The sequence below is a fragment of the Macaca fascicularis genome, chromosome 9, assembly GCF_037993035.2.
Source record: "Macaca fascicularis isolate 582-1 chromosome 9, T2T-MFA8v1.1".
Classification (NCBI taxonomy): Eukaryota; Metazoa; Chordata; class Mammalia; order Primates; family Cercopithecidae; genus Macaca; species Macaca fascicularis.
In genome coordinates, this window is record NC_088383.1 from 131290668 (window position 1) to 131316531 (window position 25864).

At 44.8% G+C, this 25864-nt stretch overlaps 1 protein-coding gene across 38 annotated transcripts in view; it reads left to right on the forward strand.

The window, feature by feature from the left end:
• The window catches only part of BTBD16 (BTB domain containing 16), an 80169-nt gene that overhangs the window by 34629 nt on the left and 19676 nt on the right, over positions 1-25864 (forward strand). For 25 of the 38 annotated variants that reach the window (XR_012418249.1, XR_012418250.1, XM_065521552.2 and 22 more), the window contains 3 exons: positions 4991-5060; positions 6837-6967; positions 15105-15224. Coding sequence is in view for 30 of the 38 variants with exons in the window: in XM_065521552.2 (XP_065377624.1) it covers positions 4991-5060; positions 6837-6967; positions 15105-15224 (321 nt within the window). In the remaining 8 variants the exon portion in view is untranslated. Of the gene's footprint in view, positions 1-4990; positions 5061-6836; positions 6968-8962; positions 9148-13485; positions 13981-15104; positions 15225-15647; positions 15703-25864 lie in introns of those variants that run through there. The other 13 variants (XR_012418248.1, XR_012418247.1, XR_012418251.1 and 10 more) reach the window with 4 other exon arrangements.

Here is a 25864-nt window from a genome sequence, read left to right on the forward strand (position 1 = left end):
AGAAAGAGCATTTCTTAGATTTTCTCCTCCCTTTTCTGTGTGTCCTGTAATATTCCTTCATTCCATTAATGCTTATGAAAGGGTAAGTGAACCAAGTGGAAAATCATTCATGGGATTCATTTCTATTGAATATTTTGTTTCATCTCCTGGGCTTTTTTGGGGATGTGTGCCTACTGCATTGATGTCCTGAAGACAGAGGTGGTATCTTGTGGCTTTTTTCCCCTAATTCCTGATGCGATTCAGTATAAAGAAGAGATCTGGGCGGGAGGTGGTCTGCCTGTTTTGTTTACTTCTTAAATGTCAGTCTCTTTTTCTGAGTGAGTGAAGGAATGAATGAGTATACCATCCAAGCCAAGAGAAGACATTAGCTGCTCTGCAGAGGGGAGAGACAGATCTCTCCTGGGGATCTTACAGGTTTCAATTCGTTTTTTGTAGAGTTCACACAGTCAGATTCAACCCCACGCACGTTTTTGATCTGGTGCCTCATTCTGGGGACTCCTGAAATGACTGGGTCCAGGCCTTTGATCTGGAGCATCTGGCAGCCTCGTTGGGAACGCAAGTGCCTGGACCCCTCTGCAGGGGACACACATTGAGAAGGGCCTGGAGTCTTGAAGAGGCACTCCAGTGTGTCGGCATGGTCAGACCGTGGGGTTAGGTGGCCGTGGTAGATGGGAGATGAGTAGTTGCAGGCAGAGCCAACTGGTGTAGCATCTTAGAACCATCTAAGGAATCTGGCCTTGACCCAGAAGGTGGTGGGGTGAAAAGTTCAGGTTTTCCTGAGATGTCTATGCCCCTTCCACTGTATATATCTCCCACTGTCAGCCCAGCATAGTCTTGTGATGTAAAACTATGACATCGAAGCTCCTTTACACAGAGAATTTCTGAGCACCTATTTCCTGGTGCGGTCCAGGAAGTTATCTCTGACCTGAGTGCTGGCAGGGCAGCTTCCCTCTTGAAGTGGGGCCTCTGGCCACCTTCTGTCTCCAAGCCTCAGCTGCCCTACCGTAGGAGCAGACTGGAAGCCGCATCTCACCTTCAGAACTCTCGCCCTGGCTTCTCCAGAGATGAACCAAAAACATTAGCTTCTTGTTTCCTCCTTTCCCCTCCCCCCACCTTGTTTTGAATGCCAGAGCAGGAAGGGCTTTGCAGCTAATGAGCCAAACCTTTCATTCCACTGATGAGCAAACATAGGCTTGCCTGAAGCTGATGGGACCTGCCCAAGATTCTCCAGATAATTGTGGCGGGGCTGGGATTCCAGGTCAGAGGCCAGGGCGGGCCTGCACACAGTTGGGCTGAGTCTTGCCTGCCTTTGAGAGGCTGATGGCGCAGTTGACAGGGTGTGGTGTCATCGGATACATGTGTGTTTGTGTTTCTGTGTAACAGAAGCGCCCCAGGTCACTCTGATAGCATCACAATGTTCAGGTGCTGAATGAGACCTCACAGGTTATCTCAGCTGAGCTCCCACACAGTGGGAAATTGCCAGATGACTGCTTGATTCTGAATCATACATACCCGAGGCCTCCCATCTTGAAGGGATGCAGTGTGTGCACACAGCGTCCACTGGGTGATGTTCCTTTGACTCTCATGTCAATATCTTCATTGGCACTTGGGCTAGAGTCACAGCTGGGATTATGGCTGTCTCATGCATGTCCCAGCACATGTGTGCATGCATGTGTATGCACACACGCTCACACACATACACATGGAGCACCTCCCTGGTTGTCACTTGGGTTCCTCCAGGCTCACAGCGCCAGAGGGGCATTTCCTTGCCTCCATGCAGGGCTGAGCTTCCTCTGTGGGCAACTTCCTGGTCCCTTAGAATTTCCGGAAGTGGAAACCCCCCACCTCCCTGAGCCCAGAGGCGAGCCTGGGTGGCTTTCTTTGCTTCCTTTGGTCTGGAAAGTCTGATTATTCCAGTCCAGCCCAGCCAATGGGTTTGACCGTGAGGAAGGGGAAGCATAAGAGAAGGTGTCAGCCTCCTGGGACACTCATTTCTCCTCCGCAACTCCAAGCCCAGTTAGTGCTCCCTGTAGGTTTCGACAGACAAAAGCTAGCACCTAAAGGCTCCTGTGCCCAATGAGGGTGGGGCCCGAGCCTCCTGTTCAGCCTCGTCATACCTTGGGCTTCCCCCTGTGCTGACTGGTGAGGCCATGAGCTCCAGGAGGAAAGGGCCTCCATCTGTCCCTGCTGGCATTTCCAGAACCAGCAGCACAGGTCAGCACAGAGCTGGCACTCAGGATGGATGTGGATGGGGAGGGTTGCTTCCCAGCAGTCTGTTGGGAGGTGGAGGGAGGTAAGGAACCAGGTAGAAGAAGGAAGGCATGGAAATCAAAACTAAGGCAGTATGTGGGGAGGAGCAATCAGGGTGACTTCCAGGAGGAGGTGGTGCTGGACCTGAGCTTGGAAGAATTACGGCAGTCAATGGGGGAGAGAGAGGGGACAGGGCAGAGCAGCATTAAACTGGGATGAGCCTGGCCACTGAGACCCAGTGCAGTTGCAATGGCCGGAGGTTTGGATGAGCCCAGGTCATGCAGGATCTTGTAGCCACATGAGCAGGTCTTGGTTCAGTCAGCAGAGCGGGGAGCCTGGGCTTGGGAGGGGAGAGTGGCAGAGCCTCTGTGCTTTAGGCTGAGCCCCTCCTGTGTGAAGGATGTGGTAGATGTGTGGGAGGCTGCAGGGCAGGGAGGCTGGCTGTTGAGAGGCTATGCAGAGGCTCAGCCGAGAGACCAGGAGGGTCTGAAATAGGCAGGGGAAGTGGGAACGAGAGGAGGGGCATGCTCAAGAGACAGCCAAGATACAGGATTGACAGGACTCAGCAGTCTTAGAGGCAAAATGCCCAGGAGATGACAGCAGCACCTCATGTTTACTTAGCACAGGTTTCCCCAGTACTCAGGACACCTCCTAATGGGTAGAGTCAGTCTCCCTGTCTGAAGGGCCGATCCTAGCATACAAGGAGGTAGAGTGCCTTGGCCATGACCAGATTATTTATTCATTTATCATTTCTTACCTTGTTCTAGTAAAGGCTTTGAGTGACTCCCATGAATACATGAAATGAAGAAGCCACAGAACACCAAATTGTTTGTTTGTTTGTTTGTTTGTTTGTTTGTTTGTTTAAGGAGGAAGAAAAAGACGGAGAGGCTACCATTGTATACTAACTGTAATAACCCACACTCTTCCTAAGATGGGCCATACATTTAGCTCTGAGCTTGCTAGTGGCAGATAAAAAGGGAAGCTTGATCAGTGATATTAGATAAAAACTAGACAAAAGTTTAAAAAGCAATTCACTTGGGAGAAGTACAGCTACTATTAATATTAAAATGGTGGATGTCCTCAGCAGATGACCCCGAGCAACCTAATGATCAATGTCCTCAACAATATCTGTAGAGTAAATGCAACAATAAATCTTATAATGTTTTTTTTCCTTGATGTTGGCAAAAGCGGCACGCCAAAATGCAACTCAGTAAAAGCTACTTCAGGGATGTGGTTGTTGGGGGCAATGAGACCCCAGCTGTCTTCTGGTCTGGCCTTATGGAAGGATACATTTTAGAATAAGTGCAAGAGGTACTGGATGTCCTTTAGGCCTCTGCCCATGAGCAGTGTGTATCTCAACTGAGTTTAGGACAACCACTGAGTCATAATGAGTTCAAGGTTACACTTCAGTATGAGATCCCAGTGGCTACTCTGTGGTGCCCTACTCAATGAAGTGAACAACCATTGAGTCATAATGAGTTCAAGGTTGTGCTTCAGTATGAGATCCCAGTGGCTACTCTGTGGTGCCCTACTCAATGAAGTGAACATGCTTCAAGGCAATTTTGCTGCAGAGAGGTTAATATTAGCTGTGAAAGTTCAGTCACTGAAATGTCTGTGACCCTACCTGCCACATAGCACATCTACCATACTCCATCCACCCTGGCTCATGCCCTTCTAGGAGGAAGGCAAGGAACCAGGTAGAAGAAGGGAGTCATGGAAATCAAAGCTAAAGGAGTATGTGGAGAGGAGCAATCAGTGAGACTTCCAAGAGGAGGTGATGCTGGAGCTGAGTCCAGACGAATTACAGTAGTCAAAGAGGGACAGTGTGGAGCAGTGTTAAACTCACAGCACTGCAGCTATGCTAGCCCCGACATTCCCTCAAAGTGTGACAACTGCTCCTGCCCCAGGGCCTTTGCACATGCTGTTTCCTTTTCTTGCAATGCTGGTCTTCCAATCCCTGGCCTGGCCAATTCTTTGTCCTCCTCTTTCAGGTTTTAAGTGCCTCTCTTCTGACTTCCGGTCACTTTTCTGATTTAACCACACTAGGCTGAAGTCTCCATGTTCTGCCTTCCCATCACACCTTGTTCTTTAACTTTTTAATCCTTAACATGACTGTCAAATGTGGTTATCTGTTTGAAAGTTGACTTAACATGTCACCTCAATGGCCCATCAGTTTTGTTCTTCGCACACCAAGGACCTCTCTGGGTGCCTAGCACACGGTACGTGCTCAGCGAATAGATCCTTCATGGGTGGGTGAGCCAAATCAATGGGTCCTAGTCATGAGCTCACAGAGACCTTCATCTGAAAGCTGCTCTTTGATTCCATTTGTGGGCAGAGAGGAATGGGACTTGAGGCCCCTCTGGTGGCACCATAAGGGTCTGTACAGGAAGACAATCCTCAGGCAGGGGGATGACCAGATGGCTGTGTTGGCTAAAATCAAACCTCAACTCAGCACCTGGTGGCAATTCAGCTTTGAGCAATAATCCTTGTTCCCTGCTATAGGGTTACTTTGTTTTCTCTTGAAGGATTTGATCTCTGGCCTCATCTCCCAGGCCCAGAGCTATTTCTAACAAGCCATGTTGGTCTTATCCTCTGGCCAAATGTCCATATCCCTAAAGTGAGGCTCCCTTCCGTGCAAAAGTCTGCTGCTGCCCTGGAGTTGAATAAGAACCTCTGGGACTTCCTGCTTCTCCAAAAGCAGTGTGGGGTTCCTCCAGAAACGGCAGTTCTCTCTCTCCAGGTGCGTGGATGTGATGATAACCAGACTCATGCCAAGCACCATCAAGAACTTCTACGAGGCCGGCTGCAAGGTGAGAACAACACAGACAGGGCACATCGCCCCTTGAGGGGGCTTCAGGAGCAGCCCACATGCTGGGATTTTACCCGCCAGGCCTACTTCCCCCCAGAATATTGATTTGAAGTCACCAAATATTTTATTTTGCCACATGAACACATTTTTTTTAAAACATCATTTTATTTTTAAAAGGATGTTTTAACACCAAAAAAAAAATAGAAAGACTTTAATCTTAGATGGGAGAAGAAGCAGCATAGCCTTTCTCACTGAAACAGCAGAAGAGCTTCCAGGACATTCTTGCTGGAGTTGTGAGGTCTGGACTCACCTGGATCTAATCAGTGTGTCAGGGTTAGGAATAAATGATAGAATCCAACCTCATTGTCAGAGGAGAAAGCAGAGCCAAAGAGGGCAGCAACCTGCCCAGGGTAACCAGCTGGGTCCGAACCCCAGGACTCCTGACTCCAGCTCTCTCTGTGTGGTCACCTGTGACCTGGGGGGATACCAGTCAGCAGGCCACAGTTCTCCTATCGTTGCGTCCTCCCCTTCGCCCCAGTGGTAATTCCAAGGCCACTTGTGGTGGCATCTGCATCCTGGTCAGCATTTCTCAGCAATGCTTGGGCTGCAGAAGGACCCCAGGCCCTGAAGCTATTTGAGATGTACTAAAACTCTCTCAAGGTCCCTGGCTCTGGGAAGCCTTTTCCACTTTCACTGCCCTTTAATTCTTGCTTTTTGGGTGTGTTTGCATCATAGCCTCAGAACTCCTGCGGGGAACACCCCTTGGGCCCTCCATGATCGGCCACTGACTTGAGCCAGTGGCAAGGCCTATGGTCAGGCTGCCTGCGTTTGCATCCGGCTCTGCCACTTACAAGTTGTGTGACCACAGGCAAGAGCAGGAAACTGGGAGCATCAGTTTCTCCACCAGTGACATAGGGATAACAGTAATCCCATGTCATAAGTTTTCAATGAGGATTGATTTAAATCAACTGAGGGCGGCGCCTTGAGCATAGAAAACACTTAGAAAAGGTATACGCTGTAATTCATGTATTTTTTCTTTTTTCTTTTCTTTTCTTTTATTTTTGAGACAGAGTCTCGCTTTGTTGCCCAGGCTGGAGTGCAGTGGCGCGATCTCGGCTCACTGCAAGCTCTCCCTCCCAGGTTTACGCCATTCTCCGGCCTCAGCCTCCCGAGTAGCTGGGACTACAGGCACCTGCCACAACATCCGGCTAATTTTTTGTATTTTTAGTAGAGACGGGGTTTCACCGTGTTAGCCAGGATGGTCTCGATCGCCTGGCCTCGTGATCTGCTGGCCTCGGCCTCCCAAAGTGCTGGGATTACAGACGTGAGCCACCGCGCCCGGCCTTTTCTTTTTTTTTTTATTATACTCTAAGTTCTAGTGTACATGTGCACAACGCGCAGGTTTGTTACACATGTATACATGTGCCATGTTGGTGTGCTGCACCCGTTAACTCGTGATTTACATTAGGTGTATCTCCTAATGCTATCCCTCTCCCCTCCCCCCACCCTCCAACAGGCCTCGGTGTGTGATGTTCCCCTTCCTGTGTCCAAGTGATCTCATTATTCAATTCCCACCTATAAGTGAGAACATGCGGTGTTTGGTTTTCTGTTCTTGTGATAGTTTGCTGAGAATGATGGTTTCCAGCTATTTTGTAGAAAAGGTTTGAGCACATTTGCAGAGACCCTCCTTCTGAGCACACGTGTAGTGTCGTCGCAGGCCAGTAGGGGGCGCCAAGAGCTCAGGACTTCCTTCATCAACTGGTTTTTCTTGTCTTAGTACAAGGAAGAGCAGCTCACCACCGCCTGCGAGAAGTGGCTGGAAATGAACTTGGTTCCTCTAGTGGGGATGCAGATCCACCTCCGCAAAATCCCGCAGGACCTGCTCCACAAAGTGCTGAAGTCCCCCAGGTCAGAGCTGGCTCCCAGGGTGCGGCCCCTGACGGGGGGATGGGAGAAAGTAGGGGCCGGCCTGGGGAGGGAGGTGCTCTGGGGGAGGCTGCACCCACTCCTTAAGCTTCCTGCCCTCCTGGACAGCTGGGCCTTGGCTGGGGCTAGAACTCAGGGTGCTGTGTGTGGGGCTGGGGAAAGGGCTCCCTTCACGCTCCTTCTTGTGGGTAGGGACCCTCTCAGTACCTGCTGTCTCAGGTATTTTTGCCTGGGTGCAAAAAATGAAAGACTTAATAACCTAAGTAATTTTTAGAAAAAAATCCTGACAACATTAATGCACATTCATTATAGAAAATAAAATCTCTCACCTTAAATCAGTTTACATCTCCAGTGCTGACTCCTCTGCTGAATAACTCTACACCCACGTATCTGACCACCTGCTTGACCTCTCCGACAATTAAGATTAAAACTCATCTCTCGGTGCCCCTGCCCTTTCCTGCACCTCAACCCTGCCCCCAGTGTTCCTCCACCATCTGACTAGCGGATCAAGCTAGAGCCTTGATAGTCCTGGATGCCACTTTGACCATACCCCAACCTTGAGGTCATTTCTACTTCCAAATCAAATCCAGCGCTATGGGCCTCTCTCCACGGGTAGCAGCCCCAGCCCAAGATTGGAGGTCCAATGTCTCTTATTTTGGACCAAGGTGACCTCTAACTGTCTTGCTTCTGGTCTGGACCCCCTTCTAATCGCATCTCTAGCCAACAGCCTTTGCCTCTGGTGACCTGGCTTCTTCAACTCACACAGCTTAAGTGCAGCCACAGGCCCCCCTCCTGAAACTTCCCTGCTGAACACCTCCCCATACCAGGCCTTGGTTCATGCCCATCCTCCTGCCTGAAATGCCTGTCCCCTGCCAGGCTCCTTCTCCCTTACAGAAATTCATGGAGATGTTTCCCAATGCCGGGCTTTTTAGGTTATTTCCAATGTTTTACCAATGTAAATAGCACACTAGTGAACATCCTTCAACATTTGTCTTTATCTCAGATTCTTTTCCCACATTAAATTCCTAGAAGTGAAGTTACTAAGTCAAAAGAACTTTCTATTTTGTATTAGTCTCTTAAACATTTTTATTTGAAAATAATTTCAAACTTAAAGAAAAGTTGCAAGAATAATGCATAGAATATATACAATATATAATGCATAGAACATATGCTATAATGCATAGAATATATATTCTATTCTATGCATAGAATATATACATAGAATATATACACAATAATGCATAGAATATGTAGTTACACTCTGTACTGCCAATCACCATAGAGTTCAATTTCTGCCTTGCTTGCTATATCATCTGCATCTCTATGTGTATCTACATATACACTTGTTTTTTCTGAACTGTTAATATTTGGGGGTAAGTTGCATTTGTTAAGTTCCTTTACTCCACATGCTTCAGTGTTTATTTCCTAAGAAAAATAATTTTTGAAAAATATAACTATAGTGCAGTTATCAACTTCAAGAAATTTACATCGATGTAATACTTTAATGTCATTTGCCCAATATTGCCTTTTATAACATTTTTTCTTTCTTCAATGCTGTTTAGGACCATTAGTTGTCATATCTCTTTAGGACTCTATTTAAAAGGATCTTGGTATCCATTTCCAAGTTACCAAAATTTTATTACCTTTGAGTAAATTTCAAAAGTGAAAACTCAATTCTGCTTAAAATCCTAGTAGAATATTAGAAAATGAGTGTTTACTCATGTTTATGCGTGGAAAGTGTTCTGATTTCAGAAATTAGATTTGGAAAGATTTATTCTACTGTTGATCTGAATTGGCTGCGTCGTGTGCAATGCCCTCACATTTATGGAGATGTGAGGCAGGTAGACCAGATCTGGGACAGAGGGAAGGAGACCATATTCTCTAGGAAGCCTCCAGGAGTCCCAGTCTCACGCCAGCCCAGGGCACTGGCTCACTCCTAACGTCATTCCGTGGTGTTCTCGGCTTTTCCCTGCTTAGGTGCTGCCCCACTGCCCAGCGAGCAAAGGTTGCGCAATTGTTGAAGAAAAGATAAACATGGCATCCCTTAGACTTTTCATAACATTGTTCCTCCCTTGGAAAGGCTGAGCTGTCACACCCTGGCAGCATTAACCAAGAAAGGAGAAAAAAGTGTCTGACCACAACCAGAAGGTTAGTGGTGGGATAAGCCTGACAAACGTACGCGGGGCAGGAAAAGAGGTCAAGAGCATTACGTGTCAAGTGTCTAGACTCACCAGCTTGGCAGACATGACTGATGTGGAAAATGGGTCCTGCTCCTCCGGCCCCTCCCCAGGAGCTGTCTGCACAGACAGTCCAGGGCTATCACTGAAGGGGAGAAGAGCCCTGTGTGGCTTCGGGCTTGTCATCAGCCACGTGCCCAGGCTGAACACTCGCCAGCCTCTGCTCACATCTTCTGAGGTTGATCTCCAGTGGCTGCCTGCGTTAAAGCTTGACAGAGGTGGGAGACAGGGTTCGGGAAGAGGGGGCTTGTTAGAAGTTTCACCAGCTAGGGCTTCTCATATTAGGGTGCTTGTGAGTTTCAGACTGCTGGCTGGTGGATTTGGCACCGTGGCCCACAGCTGTTTCAGAAGGCACCTTTCTCGAGAAAACATTCTGGTGTGTGCTGGGTGCTACGTGCACTGTCCCTTTCTATCCCCACCATCCCATGTGGTGGGCACAGTTATCATCCCTGAAATAAGAGGGCTAATGATGGGCAGGACAGGACCTCCACTGGCTCCAAAGTCCATGTCTTGCCCTGTGTGCTGCACCCCTCATCGTTGGTCATGGAGGCCAAAGCTACCAGCAACTAAAAAGACATAGCGAGAACCGAGTGGTCCCAAGGAGCCACGTGGCCCCAGAATGAGATGTGTGGAAAAGCAGACTCCAAGGTCAGGGGTGGAGTGGCCCTTGGCCTGACTTATCTGGTCCTCCAGCTGTGGGTCCAGTCCCCTCTTTGTGATCACAGGTGTTTGGAACAACATCCATTTCTTAGCAGATGCTGCAGCTTCTGGGCCATTCAGCTGTCTCCATCTGAAGTCCCTCAAGCTCAACTTCTTTCAGGTTTTGCTTTCCATTTTGTAAACCACCTGGGGTAAAATATGCAACAGTTTTCCTGACCTCCTGAGCCTCTGGTTTTAATTTATTTCCCTGGCATTTGGTTTTCAGTTAATTTTTTAGAGGTCACTACTGGGTAACCCTGTTTCTATTAACTCTAAGAAACCTTCCTTCCAACTTCTGTTTTTCTGGAAGCCAAGCTCCTCACGGACTTAGGAGGATGGAGATCTCAGAGCACTGTCCAGCTCCCATCTCAACAAAAGACTACCTTGCAACCAGGGGCACTGCATCCCTGTGTTTCCAGTTCTCCCTGACTTCCCGCCTATAACCCAAGAAGTCTCGAGGTCTCAGGAGTTCCCTAATAAGAGCTACGCATGTCCTCCTTGTTGCATCTGTCCCACGGCTTGCCCTCTAGCATGGGACAAGTTTCCCAAGGGTGTCTGGGACACCTCGGGCACCCATCTCAAATATGATAGTTCTTGAATCCAATGCTTCTTTAGTTAATACTAACAATACCCACCAATTATTAAGCACTAGTTGTATGCAAAATACTCTAAGTGGACTATCCAGACTGATTCCTACAGCAGCCTAATGAGGTGGATACTGTTATTGGCGTTTCCTGCCTGTGGAATAGAGATGATAGGAAATGACGGGATCAGCTGAAGGTCTCCTCATGCAACATGAGAGTTGGGATTTGAACCCACGTCTGAGTGGCCTAAAGCCTGTGGTTATTACCAGCCCACTGATGTGCTCTGCATGAGGCCTTCTTTTTCCTTATTGATGGTCAAGAACAATAAGAATATTGATGTTATTTTTACTGTTAAAAAAGTATAAAGGTAGAATGATAATACAAAACACAGTTGTACTCATCTCCCCAAATGAACGAATATTAGTATTTTGTCTGAAATTGAAAAATGAAACATTTCCAATGAAGCAGAAGTCACCTATGTTCCCCTCCCAGTCCCATTCCTTTCCTCACTTTCTGCCTCCTTCCCCTCCTGAAGACAAACCACTGTTAGGAACTCGTGCAGATTTAATCTATGTGATTTTACTCTTACCACATAAATAATATTGCTTTAAAAGATTTAAACTTGAAATACACGTTCTCATCGTGATTGTAACGTTCTGCAACTTATTCGCGGACATTGTGTGCTGTGTTCTCTCCATGTTGATATTTACATATCTAATTAGCATTTAAAATTTTAATTGTACAGAGTTCTATTGAATGAATGCACAATGATCTCTTTTCACTCCCTTCCTAACGGCCTTTTGTTTTGTTTTGTTTGTTTGTTTGCTGTGACAAGCGATGTAGCAGTGGGCATCCTTGTTCATATCTTACTCACATGGTCATGATTTTCTGTATGGTCTACATGCAAAAGAGGGCTTTTATTGTTGATATATAATTTTCTCAGTAAAAAATAGAGGACAGTGTCTTATGAAAAGCATTTTTTCCCCTAAAGAACAAATGCCATTTACATTCCAATGGCTGCATTAAACACACATGGTACAGCCCGTAGAGGGAGGTTCAAGTCCCTGTGGGTTCTGTCTTGATTGAGGCCATCGGAGCTCTTAGGTAAATGAAAAGGTGTATGAATGTCTCTGGTGTGGTTATCTGTTGCACAAACAAATACTTTCAGGTCTGATATTGACCTAAAGACAGAGGAATTGACTTTAATAATTATCCTTCATAAATAATAGAAGCAGGATTCTGATTCGGGGAGCTCCCAAGGACTCCCCAGTGTTGCTGCTAGCCCCTCTTTAGTAAGACCTCAGAGGACCTTCTGGGCTTGAGGACCTCAGGTGTGGAGTCTACACTGGAAGTCACACCACTTTGCCAGCCCAGCTGACAAAGTTCTTCACAGGGACATCATACCAAGTGGCTCTGAAGAGAGTCTCCCTTTCTGGCCTCACGATGATTTGCCCAGATGGTGACAAACTTGGTCCTGTCTGGCCAGAGTGAAAGTCCATGCATCTGTAGGTGGCCTGAAAACCAAAGGAGAGGAAAGAGACAGTTTTACTCTGTTCAGAAATAGCATGAGAGGTAGGTGACATTTTCATTGTCCTTCAGAGTCACGATTTGTCTTTTGTGCCACCCACCATAACCACATACAGTGGTTGAGTGTGGAAGTGGTGATGTATTTTAAGGCCAGGGTGCTATGTCCATGGTCAGAGACTGAAAATGTCAATGGGTTTAAGAAATGTTGAAATGGCTCCATAGATAACCATCAGAGGCTGCTAGAGAAGGGGGCTGGGAAACAGCCGTACTTACAGAGCTGACATTATGGGGTAGCAGCTATTCTTTGGCAATGCTTGTTTATGGAAGAGAGGCCTCATGCTGCAGCAGGTACTGCACGGGCTCTGCAGCTAGGACCTGACTCTGCCACGTATCCATAAGAGCTTCCATCCGCTGAGCATGCCATGATGTGCCAGGCACTGTACTTATGTATGTGTGTGCAGTCGGTAGAATGATGGCCCTACAGATGTCCACATCCCACTTGCTGGAACCTGTGAATATGTTAGGTTGCATGGCAAAGGAAACTAAGGCTGCAGAGGGAACTAAGGTCACTAATCAGCTAATTCTTTTCTTTCTTTCCAACTTTTATTCTAGGTTCAGGGGTACATGTGCAGGTTGTTACATGAGTAAATTGCGTATCACAGGGATTTGGTGTACAGATAATTTTGTCACCCAGGTGATCAGTATAATATCCTTGATATAGTTTGGATGTGTGTCCCCACCAAATCTCATGTTGAATTGTAATCCCCAGTGTTGGAGATGGGGCCTGGTGAGAGGTGATTGGATCCTGGGGGTGGATTTCTCACTAACGGCTTAGCACCATCCTCTTGGTGCTGTTCTCCTGATAGTGAGTGAGTTCTCTTGAGATCTGGTCATTTAAAAGTGTGTGGCACCTCCTGCTCTTGCTCTGGCTGTGTGAAATCCTCCTCCTCCTTTATCTTCTGCCAAGAATGTAAGTTTCCTGAGGCCTCTCCAGAAGCCAAGCAGATGCCAGCATCATGCTTCCTGTACAGCCCGTGGAACTGTGAGACAAGTAAACCTCTTTTCTTTACAATTACCCAGTCCCAGATATTTCTCTGTAGCAATTCAAGAACAAAACTATACAACCCTATACATAGTTTTTCAATCCTCACCCTCTTCCTACCCCCCACCGTCAAGTAGGCCCTGTGTCTATTGTTCCCTTAATGGTGTCCATGTATACTCAATGTTTAAGCTCCCACTGATAAGTGAGAACATGCAGCATTTAATTTTCTATTCCTGTGTCAGTTTGCTTAGGATAATGGCCTCCAGCTCTACCCGTGTTGCTGCAAAGGACATGCCTTTGTTCTTTTTTATGGCTGTATAGTATTTTATGGTGTATATGTACCAGTTTGTTTATCCAGTCCACCACTGATGGGCACGTAGGTTGATTCCATGTCTTTGCTATTGTTAATAGTGTCAGCTGGCTTTACAATGAGGAGCTTATTCTGGATGACCTGGGTGGGCCCATGGTGATCACAAGGACCATGTAAATGTGAAGAGGGAAGCCAAAGAGTCAGAACCATAGAGAGATTTGAAGATGCTGAACTGCTGACTTGAAGACTGAGAAAGGGGCCATAAGCAAAGGAATGTGGGTGGCTTCTAGGTGCTGGAAAAGGCAAGGAAACAATTCTCCCTTGAGCCTCTAGAAGAAACACAGCCCTGCTGACAACTTGATCTTACCTTGTCTGGTACTTCTGACCTCCAGAATGATGAGAAAATAAATTCGTTTTGTTTTGAACCACTTGGTTTGTTACAATTTGTCATAGGAGTGATAGGAAACTCGTACACTCACCTCATCCGCTCCGCACCACTCTCCTCTGAGAAGCTGCTGTGATCACACTTTCACCGATGAGGACATTGCAGCTGCAGGGCAATTAAGCAACTCACAGGAGGTTCCACAGCCAGTTTGGTGAGAAACTGAGATTCTAACCTGCCCTGTACCCAGGTCTGAGCCCAGAATTGTGTGACCTTGGATAAGTTATTCAGGTTTCAGCCCTCAATCATGGCCAGAACTCAGGTGAAGTGAGTGAGGCACCTTGGTGCAAAATTTAAGGGAGCACCAAAAAAACTTAGTCATGAAGATGCAGCATATTTTACTGTAATATATTAGAATTAAAAGTGACAGACTGGATTAAGAAAATGTGGCACATATACACCATGGAATACTATGCAGCCATAAAAAAGGATGAGTTCGTGTCCTTTGTAGGGACATGGATGCAGCTGGAAACTATCATTCTCAGCAAACAATCCAAGAACAGAAAACCAAATACCACATGTTCTCACTCATAGGTGGGAATTGAACAATGAGATCACTTGGACACAGGAAGGGGAACATCACACACCGGGTCCTATTGTGGGGAGGGGGGAGGGGGGGATGGCATTAGGAGATATACCTAATGTAAATGACGAGTTAATGGGTGCAGCATACCAACATGGCACATGTATACATGTGTAACAAACCTGCACATTGTGCGCATGTACCCTAGAACTTAAAGTATAATAAAAAAAAAAAAAAAGAAAAAGAAAAATAGTGGTAAAGGCCACTATTTACAAAAATAAATGAAAATAAATTATAAAAAAAATTGATGCAAAAAATGCCATGATGAACAAAATACTGAAATTTTAAATAAATATAGGGTTAATCTCAATTTCTACATCTATAAAAATAAGGACTATATCCTAACTTTGCAGGATGGTTGTGTGGGATTAAATGAAAGAATCTACAGAGAACATCTTGGGAACACCTGGCACATAGTAAGAGCTCATTAAATAATGATCATGATATTGCAGGGGCACAGAGGGTGGGTGAAAACACAGGCCCCCGTGTCAGGCTGCTGAGAGTCAAATCGTAGCTCCGCCATTTCCCAGTTGAGTGGCCTTGAGTAAGCTGTTTACCTGCTCGGTGTCTGAGGCTACCTTCTGACTCAAAGGTGGTGTCACCTCATTCCCAAACTCATTCTAACCAGTTTCTTACAAGCAGCATGATTTTGTGCTATTTCTAAAATTTCTTCTCCATCTTTTTATTTTGGCCAGGTTGTTTACCTTTAGTGAATTCCGTCTTCTGAAAACAATGCTTTTGTGGGTCTTCTTGCAACTAAACTACAAGATTCAGGCAATTCCAACTCATGAAACCGTGATGACATTTTTTAAGAGGTAATATAACTTAATGTTGATTGATGAAATACACAAACACTGAAATGTACAAACACTGCTCATAATATCACGGGGGAAAACCATCAGTGATAAAATTTTTTATAGCATCATTCAGAGGGCAGTTTTTTGTTTTTTTTTTTTTAAATAGGGTCTAAGATTATAGGATGCTTTCAAACCACCAAATTACCTGGAAAAGTAAACAACATGTAGGTGTTGTACTGTGAGATAATCAGATGCTTCTGGGAACTTGTTGTGTCCAGTAATAGGCATGATGCAAAAGGTACTCCTCGGTTCAGGAAAATGACCACACTAACCTGACCTTTAAAACTTCGTTTGAAAAAAAATCAGCATTCTTAGGTTGAATAAAACTCATTTTTTTTTTTTTTTTTTCTGTGGAAGTAACTGGTGGCATTACCTTGTTAGGTTTACGTTTCTGGTCCCCACATCCTCAGGAATGAGGGCTTCCAAGCATGACGAGGTGAGTTTAAGGAAGTAAAGATGCTTCATTTCTTTTGCATGTGTGAGTTTAGCAGATAAACACGCATTCACATATTGACCTGTTTAAGCCGAATTTCATTTGCATTGTTTTGAAGCATTTAATTCATTTCTGGAACATCTGTGCATTGCGTTAACTAAAGAGCCCATTTTTTTCTCTGTCTTGTTATTTGAGGAAAGCAGTATTCAGTGTCGGAATTACATGTACTTTGTTTAGTTTCCATATAATTTGCTTTGAAGCCAAATGTTTTACCCGCCCTCCCCCACTCTTTTAATAGCCCATGAGACACTTTTTCCAATGAGTCATGCACCACCAGGAGGAACTGCTGTTTGGCTCCAGGTCAGCTCTCCTACTGGAAACGTCTTAGCACTGGGAGATAGGAAAAGAGCTAGAATGTGGTGATTCATTAGAGCTGTGTTTTTAATGTGGGAGAAGCAAGTGAGGAGAAGGGAATCAAGGTGTGGGCTCCCTGCCAAAGTTGCTGTTTCCGAGGCCTTCGCTTGCACTCCTGAGCCAGAGACGCCACAGCTCTTCCCCGGAGTGGCAGGCACACGGGTGTTTCTCACCACCACGGCTTTTCCATTTTCCTTTCGAATCGACGTTGATTTGTACCAGAGCTCACATCACCATGCATTTCCCCAAGCCCCCTGATCCTGTACACTTTTCTTTGTTGGAAACCATTTGCTTCTTTCCAAATCATGTCATTGCCCCGACCTAAGCACTGATGACAAATCTTTCAACAGGGGCCGAGTCCTCTCAATGTAGAGTTGGGTGGGGGGGTGGCTCCAGACAGCCAGAGCCTGCTGTGTCCCTTCCCCAACCTCCCTCCTTCCCTGCTCGGCCCTCCCCTCTCTCCAGTAAGCTTTGCGTCAGACTGGGAGAAAAGATGGGAAAGCGTGGGGCTTGGATGCTGTCCCCTGCACACTGTCCAGGCCCACTCTGTCAGCACGGAGGACCCTGTGGCCCACTTTTAGCACTGCAGATGGTTCTCCTCCTGCCCAGCTCATCTCCTGCCCCAGAGTGGTAGCACCTTGCAGTTGTGTCCTTGTCATCAGCCTCCATCTCCCAAATGTATCTCTTGAGCCCTGGGCTCCTTCACCTGGGGGTCTGCTCTGACTGCTCCTGCTTCCCCCAGTCCCTGCCTGCTCTGCCTCGTCTCTGTCTATCCGTGACGGGGGCCTCCCACCAGAGGTGCTCTTCCCAGCCCCTGATGAACCCCTTAGTTCATGTATATGTCCTGCCCCTCCCAGGGACACCATAAGCAGCTTCAACAAAGGGCTTATGATCCTTTCTCTTGCCCCAACTTGCCTGGCACCTTGCTGGACCATGAGTCCCCATCAGACATTTTTTCTTTTTTTTTTTCTTTTTTTTTTTGAGACAGGGTCTTGCTATGTCATCCAGGTTGGAGTGCGGTGACGTGATCATAGCTCACTGCAGCCTCAATCTCCTAGGTTCAAGCCATCCTCTCGCCTCAGCCTCCTGAGTAGCTGGGACTACAAGAGCATGTCACCATAATTGACTAATTTTTAAAATTATTATTTGTAGAAATAGGATCACTCTGTTGTGCAGGCTGGTCTCAAAGTCCTGGTCTCAAGTGGTCCTCCCACCTTGGCCTCCCAAAGCACTGGGATTACAGGCATGAGCCACTGTGCTGGGTACATTTGTTTTTTTTTTTTTTCTTTTTGGAGGCAGGGTCTTACCCTGTCACCCAGGCTGGAGTACAATGGCATAATTTCAGCTCGCTGCAACCTCTGCCTCCCGAGTTCAAGCAAGTCTAGTGCCTCAGCCTCCCAAGTAGCTGGGACTACAGGCATGTGCCACCGCACCCCGCTAATTTTTGTATTTTTAGTAGGGGCGGAGTTTCACCGTGTTGGCCAGGCTGGTCTTGAACTCCTGGCCTCAAGTGATCCTCCCACCTCAGCCTCCCAAAGCATTGGGACTGCAGGCGTGAGCCACCGTGCTGGGTCCATTTTTTTGTAGCTCCGTTCTTCTCAGAGAAGTGGGTCTTAAATGCTGATGGAAAATTCAGAGAACGCCACGTGTGTGGCAACTTGATACCATAGAGAGAGGAGACACATTTCCGTTTCTATTGATGGGTGGTGCCCGTTGACTGCACTAGCCCAAGAAGGATTCTCAGCTTTTCTCTAGGCTCTGAGAAGAAGAATGTCGCAGTAGATTAGCGGTGTCTATCCTGGATGCAGGAGCCAGGCTTGGTGGCGCCCTGGATCCATGTTTGCCATCCCCTGCCGACGATCCCCAGGGCTGACCAGCGACAGTGCGGGGGGCCTTGTAGCTGCTGGCCTAGCGGGGCTGGTGACTGGAGGGCTCGGGCTGCCCTGAGGCACCTCTGCTCCCTGCGGAGGTGGAGGGAGACGGCAGGGAGTCACGGATAGCCTGGGCCAGCATTGCGTCACCAGGGGAGTTGAGCTACAAACTTCGAAGGGGCAAAGGGAGCAGCTAATCAAGGAAGCTCCAGTGGTTGCTGACAGGGATGTGCCAGGAGCATTTCAAAGTGAGACAGAGGAGCAGAGCCCAGGGGAGACAGTAAACAGGCAGAGGAGCAGAGCCCGGGGAAGACGGTAAACAGACTCGGAAATGAGAAGAGAGGGAGCTATTTGGCCCAATTTTAAAAATTGCAAATATTGATAAAATCATTTAAATGACAGAGCAGTCTACTTCCTGGGGAGGAGGACATGTGGAGGCCGTGACATTATGGGAACTCACAACATGGATCTGCACTTCCCTAACGTGTCAGTAGTGGGACAAGCTGAACAAATATTAGCTCACCCGGCCCTTGACCCTACCAGGAAAGAAGCTGAGCGGCAACTGCGGGCATGGCCTTGGCTGGCCCAGAATCCGGAAAGGAGGGTCGAGAGCCATTAACTGAGTAAAATGAGTCAGACGCCCTTTCCTCGTCTGTCTCAGCAGTGTCCGGAAGACAGGCTAGGAGGGAACGTAGTTGAATAATTGACTTCTCCAGCAACAACTATATCCAAAATTAAAGACATACGTCCAAGCCATTTCTACTCTCCCATTTTCTTTTGTTCATTAATTTTCTTTCATTCTTTCATTCATTCAACAAATATTTTTTGAACATGTGCTATGTGCCTCAGACATTGACATAATATTGAAGGGGCCGTTTCTTTGCCTAGCCAGATGTTTAGAAACGACTTCGTTTATTTTTGTTGCTATCCAAGAATATCAATGTAAGAAGGAAATATAAACACACATGCACGGTCATGTGTGTGTCTTGCAAACACATGCAAATGCACACCTATATGCACATAAATGCATCACAATTACACACACCTAAAGCATACACACACACACACACACACACACACACACACACACACACACATATCCCTCTACATTCTGCAGCCTGTTTTCCTGGCAGTAGCTAGTTTAGAAAAACAAATAGGCTGTCCAGAATGAAATTTAACATCTCCTTGTAGGAAAAATAAAAAATATAAGCAAAACTGTTGCCTTCATCCATGAAGGAAAAGTCATCATTTCATTCCACTTGGTAGTCTGAGAAGTTCAGGAAAGCTGTAAAAACTTGTAATCGGAGAAAGGGCAGAAGCAGGCACATTTTCAACTTTTTAAAAGAACATTTTAAAATCAAGGCATAAAATGCAGAAAAGTGCGTGAACCTTAAATGAAGAGCTCAGTGAATTTCCACAAAATGAACACACCTGGGTAACCAGCACCCAGACCAGAACGGGGGATATGGCCAGTCTCTAAAGCCCTTATCTCAGTCCCTACCTCTTCCACCAAAAGTAAACAGTATCCTGACCTCTTTTACTGCCGATACATTTTCCCTTTTCTTGAACTTATAAATAGAATTCTGCAGCATACACTTTTAAATGTCGGTCTTCTTTCACGCAATAGCGTATCTGTAAAATTCATCCACGTGGCTGCATGTCACAATAACTTGTTTATCCTCATAGGAAATTTCATTATATGATTATACCACAATTTATTCAGATGTTCGTGGACATGTTCAGCCACTAGGAATAGTATTGCTATATACAACCACGTACATGTCTTATGGTACACATAATTATGTGCTTCTATTGGGTAAAAACCTAGGAATAGAATTACTATGTCATAGGGTATGAATAGATTCAACTTTAGTAAATGCTGCCAAACAGTTTTCAAAGTGGCTGTGCTAATTTATTCCCTAATCAGCAGCGCATGAGAATTCTGGTTTTTCCATATCCTTGCCAACACTAGGTATCTTCGGTCTTTCACTTTTCTTTTTCTTTTCTTTTCTTTTTTTCTTTCTTTCTTTTTTTTTTTTGAGACAGTCTCGCTCTGTCTCCCAGGCTGGAGTGCTTTCACTGCAACCTCCACCTCCCAGGTTCAAGCAATTCTCCTGCCTCAGCCTCCCGAGTAGCTGGGACTATAGGCATGCGCCACCACACCCAGCTAATTTTTGTATTTTTAGTAGAGATGGGGTTTCACTATGTTGGCCAGGCTGGTCTCGAACTCCCAACCTTAGGTGATCCACCCGCCTCAGCCTCCCAAAGTGTTGGGATTACAGGCGTGAGCCACCGCTTCCGGCTGGTCTTTCACTTTTCTAATGGATGGATAGTGGAACTAATTGGCCTATTCCCTTTTAATTTACGTTCCCCTGCTAATGAGGCTGAGCATTTCTTTATATATTTGTTAGCCATTGGGTATCTTCTTTAGTGAGGTGCCTGTCCAAGTCCTTACTCCATCTTTTCTATTAGGTGGTCATGTTCTTTTCTATGTTCTGCTACATTGTGGTCCATGTCCTTGTTGGATATATGAATTCCAAATTCCTTCTCTCTGTGGCTGGCTTTCTCACTTTCATAGTGGCCTTTTGTTGTTGTTGAGACAGAGTCTCACTCTGTTGCCCAGGCTGGAGTGCAGTGATGTGATCCTGGCTCACTGTAAACTCTGCCTCTCGGTTTCAAATGATTCTCCTGCCTCAGCCTCCTGAGTAACTGAGATTACAGGCATGTGGCGCCACACCTGGCTAATCTTTTATATTTTTAGTAGAGATGGGATTTCACCATGTTGGCCAGGCTGGTCTCAAACTCCTGATCTCAGGTGATCTGCCTGACTTGGCCTCCCAAAGTGCTGGGATTACAGGCGTGAGGCACTGTGCCTGGCCTCATAATGCTCTTTTGATGAACAAAATTTTACATTTTAAGGCAGTCCAATCTATCAAGCCTTTCTTTTATAGTTGGTGCTATTTCTGTTTTTTGTTTGTTTGTTTGTTTTGTTTTGTTTTGTTTTGTTTTTGAGATGGAGTCTCACTCTGTCACCCAAGCTGGAGTGTAATGGTGCGATCTCAGTTGACTGCCACCTCTGCCTCCCGGGTTCAAATGATTCTGCTCCCTCAGCCTCCTGAGTAGCTGGGATTACAGGCACATGCCACCACACCTGGCTAGTTTTTGTATTTTTAGTAGAGATGGGGTTTCACCATGTTGGTCAGGCTGGTCTCGAACTCCTGACCTTGTGATCCGCCCGCCTCAGCCTCCCAAAGTACTGGGATTACAGGCTGGAGCCACCATGCCTGGCCTATAGTTAGTGCTATTTAAGAATCTTTGCCTATTCCAGTGCCATGTGGATATTCTCCTTTTTTCTTCTAGAAGCTCCATTGTTTTACCTTGCAGTTAGATCTAGAGTCCATCCAGAAGTATTTTTTTAAGTTTAGTGGGAGGGACGGGCCATGGTCATGGTCCTTCTTTTTATAAGGATGCACAATTGATCCAGCACCGTTTACTGGAAAGGCCATGCTTTGCTCACTGCTCTGCAGTGTCACCTTTGTCACAACATATTCTACATGCTATAAGTGTTAGTGTCATACAACTATATGTATGACATATACATCATTTTTAGTATCTCTATTCTGTGCCATTAGTCCTGTCTATCCTTGAACCAATACTACACTTTCTTAATTACTGTTTCATTATAAATCTTGAGATGGAATAAGACATCCACCAATTTTGTTCTTCTCCAAGATTACCTTGGTCATTCTTGGTCCTTCGGATTTTCACATATTTACATTAGAATCAGATTGTCAAATTCCACCAAAAGAGACAAGAGAAAAAAATGCTGAGATTTTGACTGGGAAGATGTTGAATATGTAGATCAATTTGGGGAAAATTGACCTCTTTAGAATACTGGGATTTGTAATCCATGACAATGGTATAAATCTCCATTTGTTTGTCGTTTAAAATTTCTTGACCAGGCTCAGTGGCTCACACCAGTAATTCCAGCATTTTGGGGAGGCCTGAGGCCGGGAGTTAGAGACCAGCCTGGGCAACGCAGTGGGACCTCTTTACAAAACAAAATTTAAAAATTAGTGGGGCATGGTGGCACACTCCTGTAGTCCCAAATACTTGAGAGGCTGAGGCAGGAGGATCACTTGAGCCTGGGAGGTTGAGCCTGCAGTGAGCTGTGATTGTGCCAATGCACTCCAGCCTAGATGGCAAAGTGAGACACTGTCACAAAAAAAATTAAAAATAAAAATAAAATTTCTCTCAATAAAATTTAGTAGTTTATTGTATAGAGGTCTTGCTCATTTTCTGTTGTATTTATTCCTAAGTGTATAATGTTTGCTGACTCTATTGTAAATGGTATCATTTAAACATTTTTATATTCTAATTGTTCGGTGCTGATATATAGACGTACAATAGTTTTGTATATTGACTTTGTGTTCATATATTGATAGATTTTCTTGTTAATTTTAATAATAGCCTGTACATTTTCTTATATGTTTTCTACATATAATTATGTGATTTTTAAAGAATAATACTAGATTTATCTCTTTCTTTCCAAATCTGTGTCTTTCAGTTATTTTTCTTCCCTTATTGCACTAGGTAGAATCTCCAGTATCATGTTGAGTAGACATGGTGATAATATCTTTTTTTTCTCCCCAGTCTCAAGGAAAAAGCTTTCAGTAATTCCCAATCTATGTATGCTGTTTGCTGTGGGTTTGGTGTAGTACTCTTTATCAGATTTTGAAAATCCCCTTCTATTTCTAGAGTTTTTAAATCATGAGTGAATCTTACCAACTTTACTAAATGGTTTTCAGATTCCCTCAAAATGATATATAGTTTTCTCCTTTTTGCTGTGAATGTGGTAAAATATATTGATTTTTCAAAGCAATAAACTTCGAGGTGTGATTTAATTACAGCAAAATGAGTACATTTTAAACGTACAGTTTGATGACTTTGATAAATAGATATGCCTGTATAACCAGCACTGCAATCAAGATAGAGAACTGTTCATTTATTTTTTAGTGGTAAACCAACTGTATATTCCTGGAATGAAACCAACTAGGTCAAGCAATGGTATCCTCTTTTGTGTCACTGAATTCTATTTGCTGACTGTTCAGGATTTTCGCCTATATATTCATGAGAGACATTAGCTTGAAATTTTCCTTTCTTGGTTTATCCTTGCCAGCTTTTAATTAATATTGAGGTCATGCTAGTTTCATCAAATAAGTTTCAAAGCAGTCCCTCTTATTCTGGTTTCTGGAGGAGTTTGGGTGAGACTGCTGTTTTGTCTCCCTAAATATTTGGAAGAATTTATCAATGAAGCCATTTGGGTTTGAGATTTTGGAAGACTTTTAGTTACAGACAGAATTTTCTTTATATATGTAATATTATTCAGATTTTATGGGAATTTTTGTGTCAATTTTAGTTATGGTCTGTTTTTCAAGGAATGTGTACTTTTCATCTAAACTGTTTTAAATTTATTGACACCAGTAATTAACAAACTTTACCTTTTTAGAGCTTTTTTGAGGAATAATTGGAATTCAATAAACTACACATAGCTAAGGCTTCAATTTGATGAGTTCTGATGTACATAAGTACCCAAAAAATGATCATTACCATAAAAATAATGAAAATATCCATCTCACATAAAGGTTTCCTTATGACACTTAATGATCCACTCGTAGGCCGGGCGCGGTGGCTCACTCCTGTAATCCCAGCACTTTGGGAGGCCAAGGTAGGTGGATCCCCTGAGGTTGGGAGTTCCAGACCAGCCTGCCCAACATGGTGAAACCCTGTCTCTGCTAAAAATACAAAAATTAGCCAGGCGTGGTGGCGCACATCTGTCATCCCAGCTATTTGGGAGGCTGAGGCATGAGAATCATTTTGAACCTGGGAGGCGGAGGTTGCAATGAGCCGAGATCACACCATTGCACTCTAGCCTGGGTGACTGAGTGAGACTCCAACACAAAAACAAAACAAAACAAAACAATCCACTAGTCCTCTTTGCTCCAGCCCCACGACCACCCTTGGTGGGCAAACACAGATCTGCTTCTATCACTCTTGATTTGTTTGCATTTTCTAGAATGTTATACAGTCATGTGTCACTGAACAACTAGGATGTGTTCTGAGACATGCATTGTTAGGCTATTTCATCCTTGTGCAAACATCATAGGGTGTGCTTACACAAACCTAGATGGCATAGCCTACTACACACCTGGGCTATATGGTATAGCGTATCACTCCTGGACTACAAACCTGTACAGCATGTTCCTGTACTGAATATCATAGGCAGTTGTAACACAATGGTAAGTATTCATGTATCTAAACATAGAAAAGGTACAGTAAAAATATGATGTAAAAGATTTAAAAAGGTACACCTGTACAGGGCACTTACCATGCATGGAACTTGCAGGACTGGAAGTTGCTCTGGTGAGTCAGTGAGTGAGTGGTGCATGAATGTGAAGGCCTAGGACATGACTGGGCAGTACTGTAGACTTTTTTTTTTTTTGGAAACGGAGTTTCACTCTTTTTGCCCAGATTGGAGTGCAACGGCACAATCTCGGCTCACCGCAACCTCCGCCTCCCGGGTTCAAGTGATTCTCCTGCCTCAGCCTCCCGAGTTGCTGGGATTACAGGCATGCGCTAGCATGCCCGGCTAATTTTTTGTATTTTTAGTAGAGACAGGGTTTCTCCATGTTTGTCAGGCTGGTCTCGAACTCCCAACCTCAGGTGATCCACCCGCCTTGGCCTCCCAGTGTGCTGGGATTGAAGGCATGAGCCACTGCGCCTGGACTACTGTAGGCTTTATAAACACTGTGCACTTAGGCTACACTGAAATGTTATTTCTTCAATAACGAATAAACTTTAGCTTACTACAAGTGTTTATAAATTTTTTAATTTTTAAAACTTGACTCTTTCATAATAACACTTAGCTTAAAACACAAACACGTTATGCAATTGTACAAAAATATTTTCTTTATAACCTGTTCTATAAACTCTTATCCTGTTTTTTAAAATTTTATGTTTATTTTTTACTTTTTAAAACTTTTTGTTAAAAACTAAGCCACAAACACACGCATTAGTCTAGGCCCACACGGGGTCAGGACCATCAATGTCACTGTCTTCCATCTCCATATCTTGTCCCACTGGAAGGCCTTCAGGGACAATGACACCCATGAAGCCGTCATCGCCTATGATAACAACGGCTTCTTCTGGAATACCTCCTGAAGGTCCTGCTTGAGGCTGTGAACTTTTTTTTTTAAAAATAAGTAGAAGGAAAACACTATACAATAAAGATTAAAAGTATCTAATAGTAAGTACGTAAGCCAATAACAGTCATTTATTATTCATTATTAAGTATTATGTACTGAATGTAATTGCATGTACTATACTTTTATCCAACAGGCAGCACAATAGGGTGTTTTTTACACCAGCCTTACCACAAACACATGTGTTGTGCTATGGAATCACTAGACAATAGAACTTTTTCAGTCCTATCTTTCAGCTCCATTATAATCCTTTGGGACCACTATCTTATATGTGGTCTGTTGTTGACTGAAACGTTGTTAAGTGGTGTCTGACTGTATATCTAGAATGTTATGTAAATAAATCATGGAGTCTGTACTCCTTTTTTTCTGGATTCTTTTACTCATCATAATTATTCAGTGATTGATCTATGCTGTTGCATGTATCAGTAGGTCTTTTTGTTTATTGCTGAGCGATATTCCATTCATGGATTACCAATATTTGTTTTTCTGTTCATCTTTTCATAGACATTTGGGTTGTTTTCAGTAACTTCATAAATAAAGTTACTATAAATATTCCTGTACAAGTCTGTATGGGAGAATATGCTTCCATTTCTTTTAAGTAAATAAATACCTACGAAT